This window comes from Hyperoodon ampullatus (genome assembly GCF_949752795.1).
Source record: "Hyperoodon ampullatus genome assembly, chromosome: 15".
Taxonomy (NCBI): Eukaryota; Metazoa; Chordata; class Mammalia; order Artiodactyla; family Ziphiidae; genus Hyperoodon; species Hyperoodon ampullatus.
The window spans coordinates 65,425,620-65,444,215 of NC_136928.1; the positions used below are offsets into that span (position 1 = coordinate 65,425,620).

Here is an 18,596-nt window from a genome sequence, read left to right on the forward strand (position 1 = left end):
GGGCAGAGACCTGGATGGAGAGAGGAAATGACCTCGTGCCTCTAGGGGAGAGGAGCTTTTTAGGCTGAGAGACCCACCAGTGCAAAGGCCCTGAGATGGGAGTGTGCTTGGCGAGTTTAGGAATAGCAAGGAGGCCTGCGGGGCTGGAGCTCCATGATCAAGGGAAAAATGTTTGGAAATGAAGTCAGAGAGAGGACCAGGGGCCAGATCATGTGGGGCCTTAAAGGGCTAGGCTATGGCAAGAAACGTGAATGCTATTTCAGGGCTGGAGTGTCAATCTGACTGCTGTGTGGAGAGCACATTGAAGGTGAGCAATAGTAGAAGCAGGGAACCAGCTGGGAGCTTATAGCAGGTGTCAGGGTAAGAGGTGATGTGGGGAGAGAAGAGAGGGACAAAATGCAGATAGAGTCATCAAAATTGTTTGATGAACTGATGTGGGGTGTGGGAAAAAGAAGTCAAGGATTCCTCCTTGGTTTTGGCCCAAGTAACCAGGAGAGTTTTGTCATCGCTATCTGAAATAGGGAACACCTGGGGTTTCGGTGGAGGGACATCAAGTTTTTATTTTTCCATGTGTTAAGTTTGTGATACTTACCCAGGAATAAAATGGAGATTTCAAACTGGCAGTTGGACATACATTCTGCTGTTCAGGGGAGAGGTTGGGCCTGGAGATATAAATTTAGTAGTATTAATATATAGATGGTATTTAAAGCTTTGAAACTGTATGAGATCATTTTTGGCAGTGAGTTTAGATGGAGAAGAGAAATGTCCCAAGTTACCCAACTTTTAACAACTGTCAAATAATAAAACAGAGATTCCCTCCCCCATCAAGTTTTTTAAAAAGAAAAAAAAAAGCTGAGCTTATTTACATGTCAGGCAAGAAATTCACTGAGTAGTTCTCTAAGGAATAAAAGAGTTTTTAAAGCCTTAGGAAGAGGGTTACATGGTGGTCATACTAATTCAGAATTGAACATCAGCACTTTGCATAGGAGAGAATGAATTCATAAGTCTGAACATGCTTGGTTAAACAAGTCCCTTGTTCATTGGTTAAGAGACTTTAGTGAAGTTCAGGAAGGGTCTGGTGTCCTGGGGTCACTTGAAATTCATGGTCATTGATCATTGTCAGCTGGTTAAAACCACTGTGATGAAATACAATATTCAGCCATGAAATCTCCTGGGCAGTTACTGCTGGGAAGTGGAGAATGTTCCTTTTGTACAGCCCGGAAAATGAGGAGGATCTGGCAAAGAAGAGTAGAGAGGACCTGCCACCGAACTAGGAGGCAAGAACTATGGCAACCAAGGACCATGTGGTCACTGAGATGTTAAGAATCCAAGAAGCAGGGAGGATCGGTGAGGTCCAATGCTGCTGAGAGGTCTAGTAAGAGAAGGACCAAGGCTCGTTCATTGTGTATGCAACTTGGGGTCTTTGGTGACCTTGACCTGGAGAAGTGGAGACAATCCTGATTTAATTAAGTTTAAAAGAAAATGAGAGGGGATGGGCTTCCCTGGTGGCACAGTGGATAAGAATCTGCCTGCCGATGCTGGGGACACAGGTTCGATACCTGGTCCGGGAAGATCCCACATGCCGCGGAGCAAATAACCCCGTACACCACAACTACTGAGCCCGCACTCTAGAGCCTGTGAGCCACAACTACTGAGCCTGTGTGCCACACTACTGAAGCCCACATGACTAGAGCCCGTGCTCTGCAACAAGAGAAGCCACCGCAGTGAGAAGCATGCGCACCGCAACGAAGAGTAGCCCCCACTCACTGCAACTAGAGAAAGCCCACGTGCAGCAACGAAGACCTAATGCAGCCAAAAATAAATAAATAAAATACAAATTAAAAAAAAACATTAAAAAGAAAAGAAAATGAGAGGGGAAAACTAGAGACAGAAGCATAGGCAAATCTTTTTAAGGTATTTAGCTGTGAAGGAGAGCAAGTAATTGGATGATGGCTGAAGAAGAGTGGAAGAGTGGTCAAGGAAGTTTTTTCTTTTCTTTTTTTAAGATAGTGTATGTTTGCTGCAGATGAGATTGACTTGGAAGAGGGGAGAAATTGTTGATGCAGGAGAAAGGGCAGACTATTCCAACAGCTGATTTCTTGGGAAGTGATGAGATTAGCACCATAGTGGAGAGGCTGCCACTGCTTAGGAATGTAGACAGCATATCTGTTACAACAGGACAGAAGGTAGCATGTATAGGTACTGATACCTGTAAGTTGGTAGACTAGTTTCTCTTTTTTCAATGAAACAAGAAACAAGTTCACTAGCTGAGAAAGTAGAGGAGTGGGGGTGGAGGATTGGAAACTTGAAGGGTAAGAGAAACTTGGAAGGAGTGGGTCTAGAGAGAGGGAGGGTGAATTGAGCCCATTAGCAAATTCAGAAGGATTCCTGGGCAGTCCTGCCTGAGGGTCCTCTTGAGGTTTGTTGTCATGAGTTTAAAGTGAGACTTGTCAGCATCTGGTGTACTCCTCCTCCCCTTTTGCTCCCCTCCTCTCCTACCACCACATTCAGCTGCTCAGGACAATTGTGAAGGACAAAAGAAGGAAGTGAGTTGCAGTTGTTTGCAAGGGAATTATTACAGTGGAATTATGATAGTGATGAACACTGGAATCTAAGCTGAGGATGCAAGGCGGGTGGTGCACAGTGGAAAAAGCTGTGTCAAGAGGTTGGGGGTTTCATTCTGCCTAGACACCCTGTGGTGCCTGGAAGAGGGCTCAGGATATCATCTCCATCTCTCCCATCCCAAAGGAAAAACATAAAACAATCTTATCTGTAACCAATCAGTAATGCCCTCAGTCCAGAGTACGTTTCCTTACTTTTCTCCTCAGGTGGTCTTGGCCATCACTTGGGCACCTGGAAACTCTTGCTCCTACTTTCCCCTCTCCTTTACTTTCTGTCTCTCTCCCCCAGATTCCAAGATACACTCTACTTGAGCCAGCGGGTCTTAATTCACACCTTTACCCCACACGTCTGTGCTGGTGAGACCCATTTTACTCTGATCCTCACGTTCACAGAGGGAAGCACCAAAGAGCCAAGTGGTTTTTGTTTTGTTTTGCAGTACGCGGGCCTCTCACTCTCCCGTTGCGGAGCACAGGCTCCGGACGCGCAGGCTCAGCGGCCATGTCTCACGGGCCCAGCTGCTCCGCAGCATGTGGGATCTTCCCGGACCGGGGCATGAACCTGTGTCCCCTGCATCGGCAGGTGGACTCTCAACTACTGTGCCACCAGGGAAGCCCTTTTTTTTTTTTTTTTAAATATTTTGGCTGCATCGGGTCTTAGTTGCAGCAGACAGGATCTTTCCTTGTGGTGAGTGGGCTCTTCATTGCAGTGTGTGGGCTTCTCTCTACTTGTGGCACACAGGCTCAGTAGTTGCGGCACGCAGACTTAGTTGCTCCGTGGCATGTGGGATCTTAGTTCCCTCACCAGGGATCGAACCAGTGTCCCCTGCATTGCAAGACAGATTCTTAACCACTGGACCATCAGGGAAGTCCCTAAGAGCCCAGATTTTTTCTTGCTTAAATGTATTGCTTCTTATGGCATAGCTTTCCTCTATGCTGGAAACCCTCATTCCCACCAGGGCTGAGGATGGGGGGTAGGTAGTGGAGATGGAGTGTGAAGGGAGCAGAGAGCCTCTTCCCTGCACTTAAATGCAGTACTTTCTTTTTTCTCTTCTAAATGTATGCATATTCTATTAACTTTAATTAGAGCACATTTCTGTGTCAGTGCTTCTGATTTGGGCAAACAACCTCATTCATGTAGACTGTGTCTTTCTCAGTCCTCACCTTCTCAGGTGAGGAGGCTCATCCTCTTGGTTGACGCCTCCATTAGCTCGCCCAGCCTGATCCGGCAAATCACTATCCACTTACCTCTGAGGACCATGTGAACCCAACCTACTAGCAGAAATTCTGGGAGTTCCCATACAGGCGGGATGAAAATGCTTGCTTTCTCTTCAGTATTTAACTTTGAAGGTGCCCAACTATTTATTGGCATTTTTGGATATAAAATGGTTTAAACTTATGTCTTTAGGAATGACCCACAGTGATGCCCATGGCTCTTTGCTGGGCCATGACTCAGCCCTCAGAGCCCTTCCTTTTGAATGATTTCAGATATTTTTTTTCCCCTGAATATATAACCTGGCCCTTATCCATATTAAAAGTCATCTGCCACTCTGTGCCCACTCGCAGATTCATAAGTGCTTCCTGAAGTCTAGCCCCATCCACTTGGTGCTTCACATCCAGGAAGAAGTTAATACCATTCCCAAACTGTATGGCTAAGAAAAAATGACATCGTTCTGAAACAGGGAAATATTGCCTAGACTTGGTCTTCCTGTTGCTTCAAAATTACTTAAAATTTGAACTATGTTGATGACGCAGACATAGAGATGCCAATTTTTAATCACATGGGGATTATTGCAAGGAGTTGGTTGTCAGAGCCTTCTCACACCCCTCACACTGTTGCCCCATTCTGGAGCATACTCTGATCTCTGACCTTAGCCATTGACTTGTGGGGATGCTGAAGGGCCCTGTAGAGAACTAAGAAGCACCATCCATGCAGTAGTTTGTGGGGGTCCATGAAGGGTGGTGGAAGGAGCATGGGCAATAGCATCAGGCCAATCTGGTCTGTTGACTCTGGTCTCCTCCCTGGCCATGTGGCCACAGTTAGGGCATCCAAGCTCTCTCAGCCTCAGCTTCCCTGGGCTCAAAATAAGGCCCAATAATAGTATTGATACTTATTGACAATGTTGTTTTAAGAAGTGAATGTAATCACACACTTAAAGCACCTAGCACAATGCCTGGTCCATGTGTGCTCAATTAATATTATTAATTCTTTAAAAGTCTAATAAATTCAAGCCTGCTCCTAAGTAGATGTATGTGGTCTTGGACCTCACTTCTCTCAGCCCCATTGCCCATCTATAAAACAGAGTTGATGTGAGGGTGAAATGAGATGGCTGCTCTCTGAAACTTACTACCATAATTTCTGACCCCTTTCAGTGCATTCCTCTAAGCCATTTTGGAGAAATGCTGCAAAAGATGTATCTGGGTACTAACCAATTCAATTCTTATCTCTTTAGATCAGATGTGGGAGAAAAGTCAAAAACTCTTTTCTAGGTACTCAGAAGCCAGCACTTCCAACTCAAATCTTTGGAAGGCAGAAAGAAGAGTGTTTCTTTTAGGAAGGAGAACATAGAATGCCCATTCTGTTCTAGTGGCAGGAACAAGTGGGCTTTACCCAAAGGCAGCACCTGTAGATAAAACAGTGGAGCAGTCTGGAAACAAAAGTCTGCTGTGGCCACTCAGGGCAGTTATTTCCTTAAAGTGTGTGAAGAGGGATTGATACTAAAAGAGGGTTGAAGGAGGGTTGTGTGCTGGAGGTGATGTGGAAGAATCTACAAAGCAAACAGGCTAAAAAAATGCTTCTGCTACTGTTGCTTCCTTTTATTCTTTCTCTTCTTCCTCATCTTCCTCTTTGTGAAATCAGTCCAGGTGGTTTAACAATTACTGTCTGAGTAGCAAACCAGCCCACCCATGGTATAGCATGGCCTCCTGAGGCCAGGCAAAACTGGCTTCAGTTTCAGATTCCATCATTTGCCCCTCTGAACCTCAGTTGTTGCATATGTGAAACAGGGATGGTAATGCTTATCTCAGAGAGTCACTGTGAAATTATGGGGGTTAAGAGCCCAGCATGGTGCCTCGCCCATGGAAGCTGCAGAAGAAATTCTAGTTCCCTTCCTTGCCTCCTCCCCACACTCAGTCTTGCTACGTGTCTGTCTCCTAAACAGAACTGATTATCAAACTGATTCTATTTTTTTAACAGAAAAAGCTTTGCCTGCCTTAAAATGTTAGCAAATAGTGATTGAGTTGGGAATTTCTGGGAAGAGCTGCATAAGAGCATGCAGCCTGTGTTCATTTGATTTGTAGATATATTATAATTACTTTTCACCCCACAAAACCCACTTGAGGTACTGTTAAGCAAAGGAATAATGCTGCTTTTGCTCCCTTTCTCTCAACCCTTCTTTCTCTCATGCAAATCAGAAACATTAATCCTTTGTGGCTCCCTGGACTCTTAGTTATGGGAAAACTCATCACCTAGCCTTTTTTTTTTCCTGAAAATAACACAATTGTCAAAACTCATAACTTCTGAGTGCAGTTTCAACACTCTCATTGATAAGGCAATAACCCAAGCAAACAACATTAGATGAAATTACAAGTCGGAACATAAAGTAGAGTGGAGGCATTGTTTAAATGAGATGAGTTAAAGTTCTCTGTAAAGTTGCACAAATTCTTATAAACAGAATAGACTTTAGATAGAGCTATTAGACCAAGCCATTAAGTAGCCTGGCTTCTAGTTCATCTCCCAGAGATCTTTGGCATGGCCTAGGTCACAAGATTTGGACTTCTTCAATCTGGCTGCCCTTGGTAGAAAATGTGCAGTGAGGTCCAGAGGTCAATTCAACCTACTTGTGACTCAGTCTTTTTTCCCCTCATTTTCCAACTGATGTCATGAAAGCCTTTTATGAATTTTCTTTTATAAGCAATATGAGTGACAGCTAAAAGACACATCCCAAGGGCAAAGATCAGTGTTCTCTTTGTCTTTTCAGGTTCCCATCAGAGCTCCTTGGAGTCACCAGCAAACCTGCCTTCTCTTCCTCCTGATAATTTTGCCTGGAATCTGACCTGGATAATGAAAGATTCCTTCCCTTTCCTGTCTCATCGCAGCCGATATGGTAAGTATGTTTTGATAGTTATTTGTGCTGTACAGTCACCATCTCATAATTAAAGAAGCTGTGAGTTTCAGCTTGTGATGTATGGCTTGTCGGGGAGGAAGTCTTTCTGTACCCTTAGTCTCCATTGACACCCAATTTAAGACCATTCCCCCCAGGACTGGCTTCTCCAGACTGACAGCTGCCTTATGTATCCTGGAGGAAGCCAAGGGCTTTGTTGCTGCCATATCTCATCCCCCCAGCCTTTATGTGTGTGGTATTCCTGACATCCCCTTACCAATCATTAGATGTAATGCTAATTTGCCTTTTGACTGTAGCTTTCTAGATACAGGGTTCTAACCCATGAGTGTTTCTAATAGTGATCTCTTGAAGAGAGGATTGTTATTATGAGGGTCTTCTGGGGCCCCTCAAGTGATTTCCTTATGTTTAGGTACCTCCTTAAAAGTACCCAGACGTGTTCCTCGGTATTATTTTCAGTTCATTTGATTCTGCAACAACCTCAGAGGTAAGGAGGCCAAGTCCCATTCCATTTTTAAAGATGTAGAAATTGAGCATAATAAGATCATACAAAGTGGATTTTCTAACTACAAAAGCAGAATTCTTCCCTTCACTTTTTCTCCTAGGGAGCTACCTACGCAGACTGCTAGGGTGAGGCCATATTTACGTGGTGTAGCATTCCTCATCTTCCATGTTCATCCTAATAGCTCACAGGAGCTGGGCCTCTGCAGAGGAAAGGGCAGGTTTGGAGGAGAGCTGATGTATTTCAACTTGGACATTTTTTTCTTCTCTTGAACTCCTCTAGGGTGAACCCCATGAGGGCAGGCACAAATCTGTGTTTGCTCCCCACTTTATCCCATCACACAGAAGAAACTCAGAGGCTTGTGCATGATAAATGAATGCAGAGGCCTTCAGGGATGGAACTCACTCATCAGGCCTGATTCAACTAAGTATTTATGAACCTGTTATACACTGAGTTCTAGATTCCTATCTGGGCGTATTTACCTATTCCCACCACTCAGTCTCTGTCCCTGGGCCTGAGATGTTTAAAGTGCACCTAACAGACCTTCCACCTGCTAGTGTCCCTCATTCGTAGAGCAGTGAGTCTTGGTTCATATTAATTGTACCTTCATTTCAAACTTAAAAAAATAAATGCATGAAAAACTCTAGGGCAGTTTAGAATTGTAATCTGCTGGGATGTTTCCTGCTATACTGCTAAGCCTCCCCGGTTGCAGGGGAAGATCAGTAGTTGTCAGGAGATTCCAGATAAGAATTACTTCTTGATTTTATTTAAGCCAGACACTGAGTATCATCTTAGGATAAGGGCAGGTGTTTATAAATATCTGGTCCTTTATACTGTTATTGCTTTATAAAACCAGATTTGTGATAGAACCAGTCTTTGGATAACATTTTTTGAATTTGCTCTCAAAGTCATTCAGTATCTACACAACTTCTATAAAATGCAGAATGTCCAAAACAGGCCGGTCTGCCTCCTGCATGACACAGAGGACATTGCATTTGTTCTCTCTGAAACATCTAGAAAGAGATTTCAGGTTGAAAGGAGAAAACCACCGGAGCTTATTTAAACTGCCACATGCCCACTGCTTGGCTCTGATACACCTGTTTCCTCTCCCTGGGCCTCACCTATCTCATGTATAAAATGAGGGTGGGGTGGCATACTCCTTGGGCAAAGGAATAGATATGCAAGACTCCTAGGATTCCTTTCAAATGCTCCTTTTAGCCTAGAAGCCTCATGATTCCCCTTCTTGGCAGAGGAGGGAACCCAAACCATTGGTCAGGCCTTGCTGAAATGCTCAGTGAAGGTGCCAGAGTCAGCACCATCATTGCTACCGATTTACAGGGTGAAAATAGATGATGCTTGGTTGGTGGCTCCTTGACTGAGTGCAGTGGTAATCTCACAGCCTTTTCATCTCTTCCTATATTTAATTCAGCTGAGACTCATAAGGACCCACCTGTCCCCACCACCACTGGTGTGTGCCTGGTTCAGTGCCAAATGTTAGAGGTGATACAAAAACAAACATAAGTGAGACTTGCTCCTGCTCTCTCAGAGCTTTTTGTCCAGAGAAACAATCCTGTAGGGAGCTCAGCCCATTGCCACAAAGAGCACCTCTGGGACACTGAGGTTGAAGACTAGTCCTGAGATGCACAGCAGAGCAAACTGAAGACTGAGACTCCTGTTCTCTTAAAGATGTTTGCGGGGCTCAACGCATATCTCTCTATGAACCAAAGAGGCCAGCAGGCTCACTGGTGATAAATCCACACCTTTCAACTGCCACAAAAGACATTTTAAGAAATGTTAACAACTTCATTAATTTTAAGACCTCAAACTTGGGCAGAGAAATTTGACTGGAAAATTGCTGCCTGAAGGGATAGTTCTTCAGACAGTCAGAAGTAACCAAGACTCAGCAAGTCGATGCGGGCCCTGAGTGGTGGAGCTTGGTGCCTGGCTGGCTGTCTTCACCTGCATTCTGGGGTGGAGGTGGGAGGGGACGTCTGGAGGGAGAGATAGGAGAGGGAGGAAAGGGTAGGCATCAACAACCCGACCACAGGCATCATGATAGACAGTGGCAGGCCATTCCTCTCAGGCAAGCTTGTCCAGTCCTGAATTGAGTATGGCTTTCTTTTCATGGGTGTTTTATGAGAAGAGACGAGGTGGAGAGAGGGTAATAAGATTTACTCACCCCAGTCTGTAATTATCTGCTTGAGGAAAAAGTTTGACCTACCTTTTTGAAGTCTCCCCATATTTCTTCTAATTTACGTTGGGGCCTTTTATGTTGTGTAAAATATATTTTCTTCAATGGCATTTGGTATCAGATTCCAGCTCTTTCTTGTCTCTTGTCTTGAATGATGGGAGCCTGCTAATTTCATCATCAACAAACAGAGCTGCACATTCTTCCCCCAAGGCTTTGAAGAAGGTGGGGGGGGAGGACATCTAAAGAAAGAATTTGTTTCCTTTTATCATCCAGCTCTGATGCCTTAAGACTTATTTATAGGCTTGGCTAAAGGATTGGACTCCAACTCCCTACCCAGATAATAACCTGTTTTATTTGGTTACTGCAGGTAGCTAAGAGATTGAGGCCACTGGGGGTTTTAATCACGTTGAGTTCTAGAGCCACAGAAGCAGATGATATCCTGCCCACCTTTAATTCATGTTTGCCTATTCTGGGTGTATGAAGAATCAGATCACCTTTTAAAGCAGAATAACCAAAGTTTCTACCCAGATGAGGCAGAGAAAGAGGATTTTCATTTATTGAAAAAAAAAAAGTTTGATACTTTGCAAAACTCTTCCACACACCCCTTTCCCACTTAAGCTTGTCATAAAATTGTGGTGGGTGAAAATTATTTTATATCCCACTTTTATAGAAATGTAAATTGAGGGCTGAAGACATTTATTAACCGTGCTCCCAAGTTATGGAGCTGGTGAGCATTAGAGAAGACTGACCCCAGCTTTTCTGACTTCAAGTCTAATGCTCTTTCTACCACATCAAAAAGTTAATTCAGGGCTTCCCTGGTGGTGCAGTGGTTGAGAGTCCGCCTGCCGATGCAGGGGACACGGGTTTGTGCCCCGGTCCGGGAGGATCTGGCATGCCGCGGAGCGGCTGGGCCTGTGATCCATGGCCGCTGAGCCTGTGCGTCTGGAGCCTGTGCTCCGCAATGGGAGAGGCCACAACAGTGAGAGGCCTGTGTGCCGCAGAAAAAAAAAAAAAAAGTTAATTCAGAGATTAAGTCCCCACTCTATGGAGAGGGCTCTCATTCCCTGGACAACCTGGTCTTTGGACTGAATGACCAATCTGATATCCAAGATGTGGGCAGCTGTAGGACCTAGGCTTGATGTCCCCAAATTGAGACTATCCCAGGTAATTCACCTCTTCCTAGACATGGATGTAGGGCCCCCCAGGCACCATGGGCAGTCTTGCCTTCCCTACCATAGACTCTGGTCCCTGCTATGGGTTCAATGTACCCCTAGTGTCCATGAATGTGGCCTTATTTTAAAATAGGGTCTTTGTAGATGCAATTAAGTTGAGTCCATACTGGATTAGAGTGGGCCCTAATCCAATATAACTGATGTCCTTATAAGAAGAGAAAACAGAGATACAGACATGACACACAGGATGAACACCATGTAAAAATGGAGGCAGAGATTAGAATGATGCATCTTCAAACCAAGGAATGCCAAGGATTGCCAGCAACCACCAAAAGCTAGGGAAAGGCATGGGACAGATTCTCCTAGAGCCATCAGAGCATGGTCCTGTTAACGTCTTGATCTCAGACTTCTGGCCTCCAAAACTGTGAGAGAATAAATTTCTGCTATTTGAAGCCACCCATTTTGTAATGTTTTGTTATGACAACCCTAGTAAACTAATGTAATCCTTCATCCCTCCAGTCCTCCAGTGTCCAGAACATTGAATCCTGGAAAAGAAAGATTCCTCCCAAAATCTCAGCATCAGGGCACAACAAAGCCATTGTTGGACTTTAAATAAAAGTTCTATTAAAACTTTGTCTGCTTTCAAGCCCATTGGGACCTATCCAATTTAGGGACTGGTGCTTTTGGAAACAAAGAAATATTAGACTTTTTAATTACTTCCCCTGCTGCTGCTACCACCAACACCAGTCTTGTTAATGTATCAATTTCTTTGATTGAAAAGACTGGGTAAAATAAATCTCTCTCTCAAAAAAAAAAAACAAAAACAAAAACAAAAACAAATCAACCTACCACAGAATCAAAAATGGAAAACAAATAGGTCCTCCAGCCCCGCCGTGGGATTTGCTTCATAGCTCTGGCAGGAAGTCAGTTTGATCATATTTCTGAAATTACATATTGAATGTGGCTGGCCGTGATCTGCCATTCTGCTCTCAAAAGCCTGGTGTCAGTGAAAAGCAGCTCCACAAGGGAGCATCCCTTGTGGACCATTGTCAGGGCTGAAAGCGTTCTTACCAATTCCTCTGCCCTGATAGGCCAGGCCTTTTTGTGTTCTCTTCCCAGCCCTGCTCCACTGAGCTGGGAAGTCAAGTTCATTCCTAGCCCTGGCCTCTGTATTTTTATCTACAACATGGTAAGCACAAGGCTCTGCACGTATTCACCAAAAAGGCTAAGTCCCAAAGGGGACAGCAGTGCCAGCAATCATACAGACCGAGAGCAGGGAACATCTGTTACCCTGAGGACCAGTGACCTGCTGGGAACCAATGAACTCAGTCTGTGGAAATCAAGTGAAAAGCAGTTGGCTCAGGTGTTTCAAGGAGATACTTGTTTAAAATGCTCCACTTGATCACTTTCCTTGCCTTTAAAATAAAGACATATAGACCCACTCAAATAACAATTTATCTCTGTGTTAATGGCAGACTGAGTGAGGAGAAACGGAAAGGAAACAAGTCAGATTAAAAGATAATAAAAGAATGATTAACTAACTGACACAAAAGCAGGAAAAACAAGTCAAAAGAGATCCATTTAAAATGACTGTCACAGACAGGGAAAGGAATTGACAAAAGGGAAAGAGAGAGATGAATGGGGGAACAGAGACAGAGACAGACCAACAGATAGACAATGTGGAAAGGATCACTCAGGGTTGTGTGGTGTCCTGGCCTTGTATTCTTTCTCCTGTTAACATGGTCTCAGCTCTCACACCTGGGCAGGTGGCTCCCTAAAGCTTGCTCCAATCTTGAGCAACCTCCTCCTGAGGGTTGTTTCTGCATCCCTACCTATCTGCCTGCATCATTTCCCCCTTAGTGTCCCAGAGAATGGGATAATGTATATAAACATTCTTTGAGCACCAACTGTATGCCTGGCTCTGCTCTAGACATGGCCATGATAAATACAAATAGTCAAGGAGCTCTTGAGGAAGAGGCAGACATGCCTGCTGTATGACAGGTGCAGTAACAGAGGCGTGGCCAAAGCTCCCTGAAACACAGGGAGGGAAAGACAGTTCTGCGGAGGACTTAGGAAGGCAGATGTTCTGGAGACAGAGACTGCTGAGCTGGGCCTTGGACCCCAGGCACCACTGAGATCAGTGAGAAGGGCTTTCCAGGCAGAGGGAATGCATGTGCCAAGGGGTGTCCAGGAACAGGTCAAGCCCAGTGACACAGGGTAAAGATGGTCTGGGAGAGATGAGCCTGGAGAAACAGTTACTTCTGGGTGTACTAAGGGTTTAGATATGATCTTACATGTGAAGCATAGGTCGGAAAAGGAAGGGCAGGAGGGGAACCTGGGAGAGATTCTGACTATAAGGTGAGAATGACTTGGTTGCCCATGTGGGAGAGTCCAGCTTGAGTAATTGAGTAGATGGAGATCCCATTATCAGAGTAGGGAGGAGGATAAACATTTGGCAAGGAGAGATGGTGACCGCGACGTCTAGAGGGAGAGGAGAAGATGGTGAGATCTTTGTTGAACAAGTTACATTTGAAGTGCTTTCAGGACATGCAAGTGAAGAAGGCCAGTAGAGAGTTGTAAATCCATGTCTTGGCTTTGAGGAGAGAGGTGTGATAGAGAATTATTAGCATAGGCTATGGTTGAGGCTGTGACTGGAGGATGAAGACCCAGGAGGGATCCAGAAAGTTGCATTTAAGAAGTAAACAGAAGAATAGGAGCATGACAAACAGTCAGAGATGAAGAAATAGGAAAGATAGGAGGAGAACCAGAAGGTGGAATAGCCACAGAAACCAAACGGGTAAAGAATTTTACGTTTGGGAGTCACCAACAGTGTCGAAGCCACCCAAAGAACAAGGACTGTGAGAAGGCCTTTCCTCACTCTGGTAAATACCCTTTCTGTTTTACATACGTCCTCCTTCCCCCATGTTTCCTTCTTTCTCATTCTGTTTTGTCCACAGTTAATTTGTTTTTCCTTCCCTTGAACCTGTCTCCCTAGATTCTACCTGCTCTAGCTTGCAAGGCCCAGCTCAGTCCCTGCTTCTATCTCAGAGCTTTTCCTGAGTATCCAGGCTACCCTGAGTCTCTTTCGCCTTGGAATTTTTCTTATGGAAAAAGTTGATGGAATACCACTAGGGTGGTATCATCCCCCTCTTGAAATCTGAGAACATTCTGACTGTTTCCTGAACACCCCAAATTCTCCAAGAATCCCACTGTGTGACACCAACTCCGCAAAACCCTGGACTCCCCAGATGTTTCTTATGACTCAAATTACTTTCCTAGTTTGTATTTCATTCTTTTTATGGCCCAAGTGTAAACTAGGTCACATAATAAAGCAATCATGGATGAGTCTAATTTATCCAACCCAAGGTAGAGAAGATGATAAATGTCACTTTTATCTATCTATCTATCTATCTATCTAATCTACCATCTATCTGTTGTACATCCACTCATCCAATGGGTGTCTACAGTTTGCCCAGCTCTTTGCTCCTGCCCCTCATAGAGATTCTAGCTAGTTCACTTTTATCATAGGCCTAGATGGTCCTAAATGTCCATCTGAATGGTGCTGCTTAATTTCTTGTATGATTGTTTTGTATATATGTGCAATACCCCTGGGTCTGATGAACCATCAAACCTAATAGGAAGGTTTACTTGGGAAATAAGGCTTTTAAGCTTGTGGCATTTGTCAAGACTTCTAGAAATGTATGCCAAAATGAGGACATTTTACCGTATGTAAATTTCAAAATAAATAAACAATCAAACGTTAAAAAAATAAAATAAAATCCTTATTCATTCTTTAAAAAAAAAGAGATAGTCTGCCTGTTATATTTAGTAGAGTTTCTTTTTGGAAACCATATAGTGAGCATTCACACCCCACAGCTGGTGACAAAATTAACCCCAAATTAGAACAACCTGCAAGGTTGTAGACCTCACTGTTCCCATTTTTCTCCCCAAGGAAGGTTATATAATGTCTTTCCACAGCACTTTGCATGTCTGATGTCACACTTTTCTTCATATCTTAGTTATGTGTGGCCCTGAATCATCATGATTCCTAGACTATAAGCTCTTAGAGGTCAAGTAATCTGCATCTTGTTTCCTTTGCATCCCCAGAACTTACGCCAGTATTTTGTACTTGGTTGGGTTCTTAATAAACATACACTAGATGAAATTGCAACATTTGCTGAACAGTCCAGGGGCAAACTAGGAGTATACTCGAGTCTCTCAATTCCCAATCTGGAGCTTTTCTGCCCCTGAGGATCTCTATTTTAGAGAAAGGTATGGATGTTCCCATAAATCCTCTTATTCCTAAAGTCATATTAATTGGTTTCAGGAAAGGTGTGTGTAAGGGGAGAATAGTTCCTGGCCTGGGCATATTTTCATTTAGAAGTCAAAGCTGTGTCTTTAACTACTTTGGGTAGGTTGGGGTTTTCTTGTTGTTGTTGTTTGTTTGTTTTTTTCCCCTCAATCTAAAAAAGCATATTTAGCAGACATGAGTGAGCTGGGAAATTTTTGTTTTGACAGCTTTGGGACATCTGAGATATTGTATACAGAGCATTTCTAACCAGTCTAGAAAGACATGTGTCCAAAACATATGCAGGAAAATGACTGATCAAGAGGGAGAAAAATGAGAGGAAATCCTCTTAAAATGAAATGTTTTGTCAAGAACAATCTCAGGTGCAAAACTTCATGTCAGAAGAGCCCTCAGATTAACAAGACTTTAACCCACCCATTTGAGTAGATACCTCGAATAATTCGGTCTGTGAGAAATTCATAGAGATTGTGAGCTGTCAGGGCCCACAACAATCTGGTCAAACAGCCTCATCTTACAGCTGAGGAAACTAGGCACAAAGAAGTCAGTGATCTGCCCAGGGCTAGTGGCAGGCCCTAGGTGGTAAGAATATCCACATATAGTATCTCATTGGTAAGAGAGCACTTCCACATTCGTTACCTTATTTGATTGTCACAGCAGATATTATTATTTTTATTATTTTTATCAGCATCATTATTGTGATAATTCTCTCTGGTTTATCCACGAGGAAATCCAGACTCAAGTGGTTAAATGAATTGCCCAAAAGCACAAGGCTGATTGGCCCAGAGCCTGAAGAGTTTCCAAGGATACTCTAGTGATCTTCCCATTTCACTCCTAGGCCACCCTTTTTCCTCCCTTTGTTCTCACCATAGCTTCTGGCCTGTGCACAGACTTGCTCTCCAGCAGGAGATTCCAGCAACCATCAAAAAGCAGCTTGTTGGCAGAAGAGGACATTTAGGATGAAAGAAGCCAGAAAGCCTTATTGGAGATTATCTGAGCCATCAAATCATTGAGAAATGGTTGAAACCTAGCCATGTATGTTTTTGCCAGCTTATTCCAGAAAAACACAGTATAGGTTTTTTAGAATTTTAAGAATTATTTAAGGTATTGTTTTGTTTGTTTTTTACCCATAGCTTTGAATGAAAATAGTAAAAATTGCAAGGTCAGGAACTGGATTTTAGTATCAATCCTGCAACTCACCCACCATGCATCCTTTGGCAAGCCCCATCATGTGTCTGGGCCTCAGTTTCTTCCTCTAAGATGGTCCTCAAGGTCCTTCATGACCTTGAGGTCAACAATTGGAACATTCTGGGGAATCCCTTGAGAAAAGGAGCCCCCACTTTGTGCCTCAGGATTGGTGGCAGCCGAGGGAGTTCCCCTGAGCTGGATACAATTCTTAAGGACTGACAGTGTTTCGAGAGTGCTGGTTCCTACAGCTCTATGTAATGAACTGTAGTTTCAAATATAGAGCTCTATTTTACGACCTCTAAAGGCCACCTATAAGAAGATTGCTACATGTGTATGAAGCTTCACATGGTTCTTTACTGAATACACAAATCAGCTTTGTCAGGAGTACATTGGCATTTGTATATGCCACCCATGAATCAATCCAGCCTCAGCTTAAACGTGCCAATAAGCCAAGCCTGAGGAGGGGAGAGCTGGTGATTCAGTAACTCTGATTTTCAGCCCGGCCCAGGCCTGGTGCTTACTGGAGAGGATGGCATTCGGAAAGGCCTCCACAGCCAGGAGAAATGCCCTCCGTACTGTGTGTGAAAGACTCCCTGACCAGCCACATGACCCTGGATAAGTCTTTTCCCTTGCCTGGGTCTTGGTGTTTTCACCTGTCCAATGGAAGAAACAACCTCAAATGTCACTTCAAGTTCTAACAGCTGACTCTGCGAATATCACCTTCAGACAGAAATACCGACTTTCCCACGGTACAGCAGAATGCTAAGGAAATGGCCATGTGCCATCAGTTGACTGCCCCACATAAATACTGTTTCTCCTGGTAAACAGAAAGCTGTGTTCAAAAGGGCATGGCTATGTAAATTCTGAATCAGCTAATGTGCATTGGAAATTCTCCATTCCAAGCACATGCATCATCTCACTGAGTCCTCCTAGCAGTCTGGGACGTTAGTCTTATCACTAAGATGACTGAGACTCAGAGAGAGGGAGAGAGTGCCCTGCACTGCACAGCTGACAATTGGCAGGACTGGAGTCAAATCTCAGGTCTTGTTCCCTATCCCTGAGAAACAACCATGATGGTGTTAAGGTTGCTTAATGAATAAGACATATGGGCAGAGACACATAGGAAAAGACTGCAGAGCTGGGTAGGACCAGAGAGACCACCATTCAGCAAGTGAGGGGCATCGGGCCCCATGTCAGGCTATCAGCATCCCAGTAAACACTGGTCAAGATAACTAGAGACAGAAAAGTAACCCCAAGACAAAATCACAATCATGTTGCCATATTTAAACTAGTAGCAAACCTGATAATTCTCTGTTTTCAGATGCAGATCCCAGGGCCGAGTATACAGTTGAATAACCTCTCTCATGGGCCCCTGATGGCCAGAGAAAACTTGCCCATCCCACTCTCAGTTCCCTTAACTGTAACCCTCAGCCCTACCCAAGAAACACAGAGGATACCCCAGAAGATGTCAGGAAACATAGACATGAACATTGAGCCCCAGACTTTAATGCACCTGTAGGCTTGGCTTCCTGAGTCATGCCTACGGGGATTAAGACTTGGACCTTAAGGATGTATACAGTGACTCAGTCCTCATCTGGGGTATCCCAAGTCCGACTTTGTGAAGGTGGGATCAGGGCCTTTAAGGACAGCTCAGATGCTTTGGCTTCTGTCCTGCCTCCAGCGTGGCCCTGCCTGTCCCTGCATGGGCCCAGTTCCTGTCCTCCCTCACTGCAGGTCTTGACTCCTGTTGGTGTCTGTGGCTCTAAGTGAGGGGAGGTCTTTCTGCTACCTTTCCAATTCATGATTCACTGTTTGTGAGATACTGACATCAAGGCCTTGTGGTCCCATGGAGGAAGCAGATCAGTGGAAACCCAAACAGTCACTTCCTGTCTGAGTAACTTCAGATGTGACTTCATTTCTCTAAGCCCCAGTGTCGTCCTCTGTCAAATGGGGATAAGAGTCCTGCCTACTTCATAGGGATTCAATAAGATAATGATGTAGGGTGCCTGGCATACTGTCTGACCATGGTAAGCCCTCAGTAAATGTTATCAATTAAGAAAGTACTTCCCACAGGCCTTCATGGAGTTCCCCCTGTCTGGGCTCCTCTGTAAATATATACCCTGTGCTACCAGAGTCGACAGCATAAGTCCAACCCCAAGCTTGACTTCTGGAACACGTGTAATAAGAGACAAAATGAAGGGTGAAGTATCATGGGATTGATAAACGTGGCATTCTTCTCTTTTTTTATGACTCTGCTTTTCACTCTGTGTTATTTGCTTCCAATCCTTGAGCTGGGCTGAGGCTGGGCGACATCAACCAATGGGTTCCTATGGACCTGCCCAGGCTGGCATCTGGTCATCTGGAAACCAGCCAGCCTTGGAAGGCATGTCTTAAAATCTAAAGGAGGCTGCTGGTTCCCTAATTTGAATTGTCTTAAGGAGACTTAGGAAACTAGTGAGAGGTCTCTAGGTTTACAGGGTTAGGATGAAGGAGGTACA

At 44.2% G+C, this 18,596-nt stretch overlaps 1 protein-coding gene across 1 annotated transcript in view; it reads left to right on the forward strand.

Moving 5' to 3' along the window:
- Nucleotides 1–18,596, forward strand: part of ALK (ALK receptor tyrosine kinase) — a gene marked incomplete at both ends in the record, with an annotated part of 722,458 nt that overhangs the window by 192,166 nt on the left and 511,696 nt on the right. Inside the window, one exon of the mRNA XM_079720718.1 lies at nucleotides 6,599–6,724. Coding sequence (XP_079576844.1) covers nucleotides 6,599–6,724 — 126 coding nt within the window. The remainder of the gene's footprint in view (nucleotides 1–6,598; nucleotides 6,725–18,596) is intronic.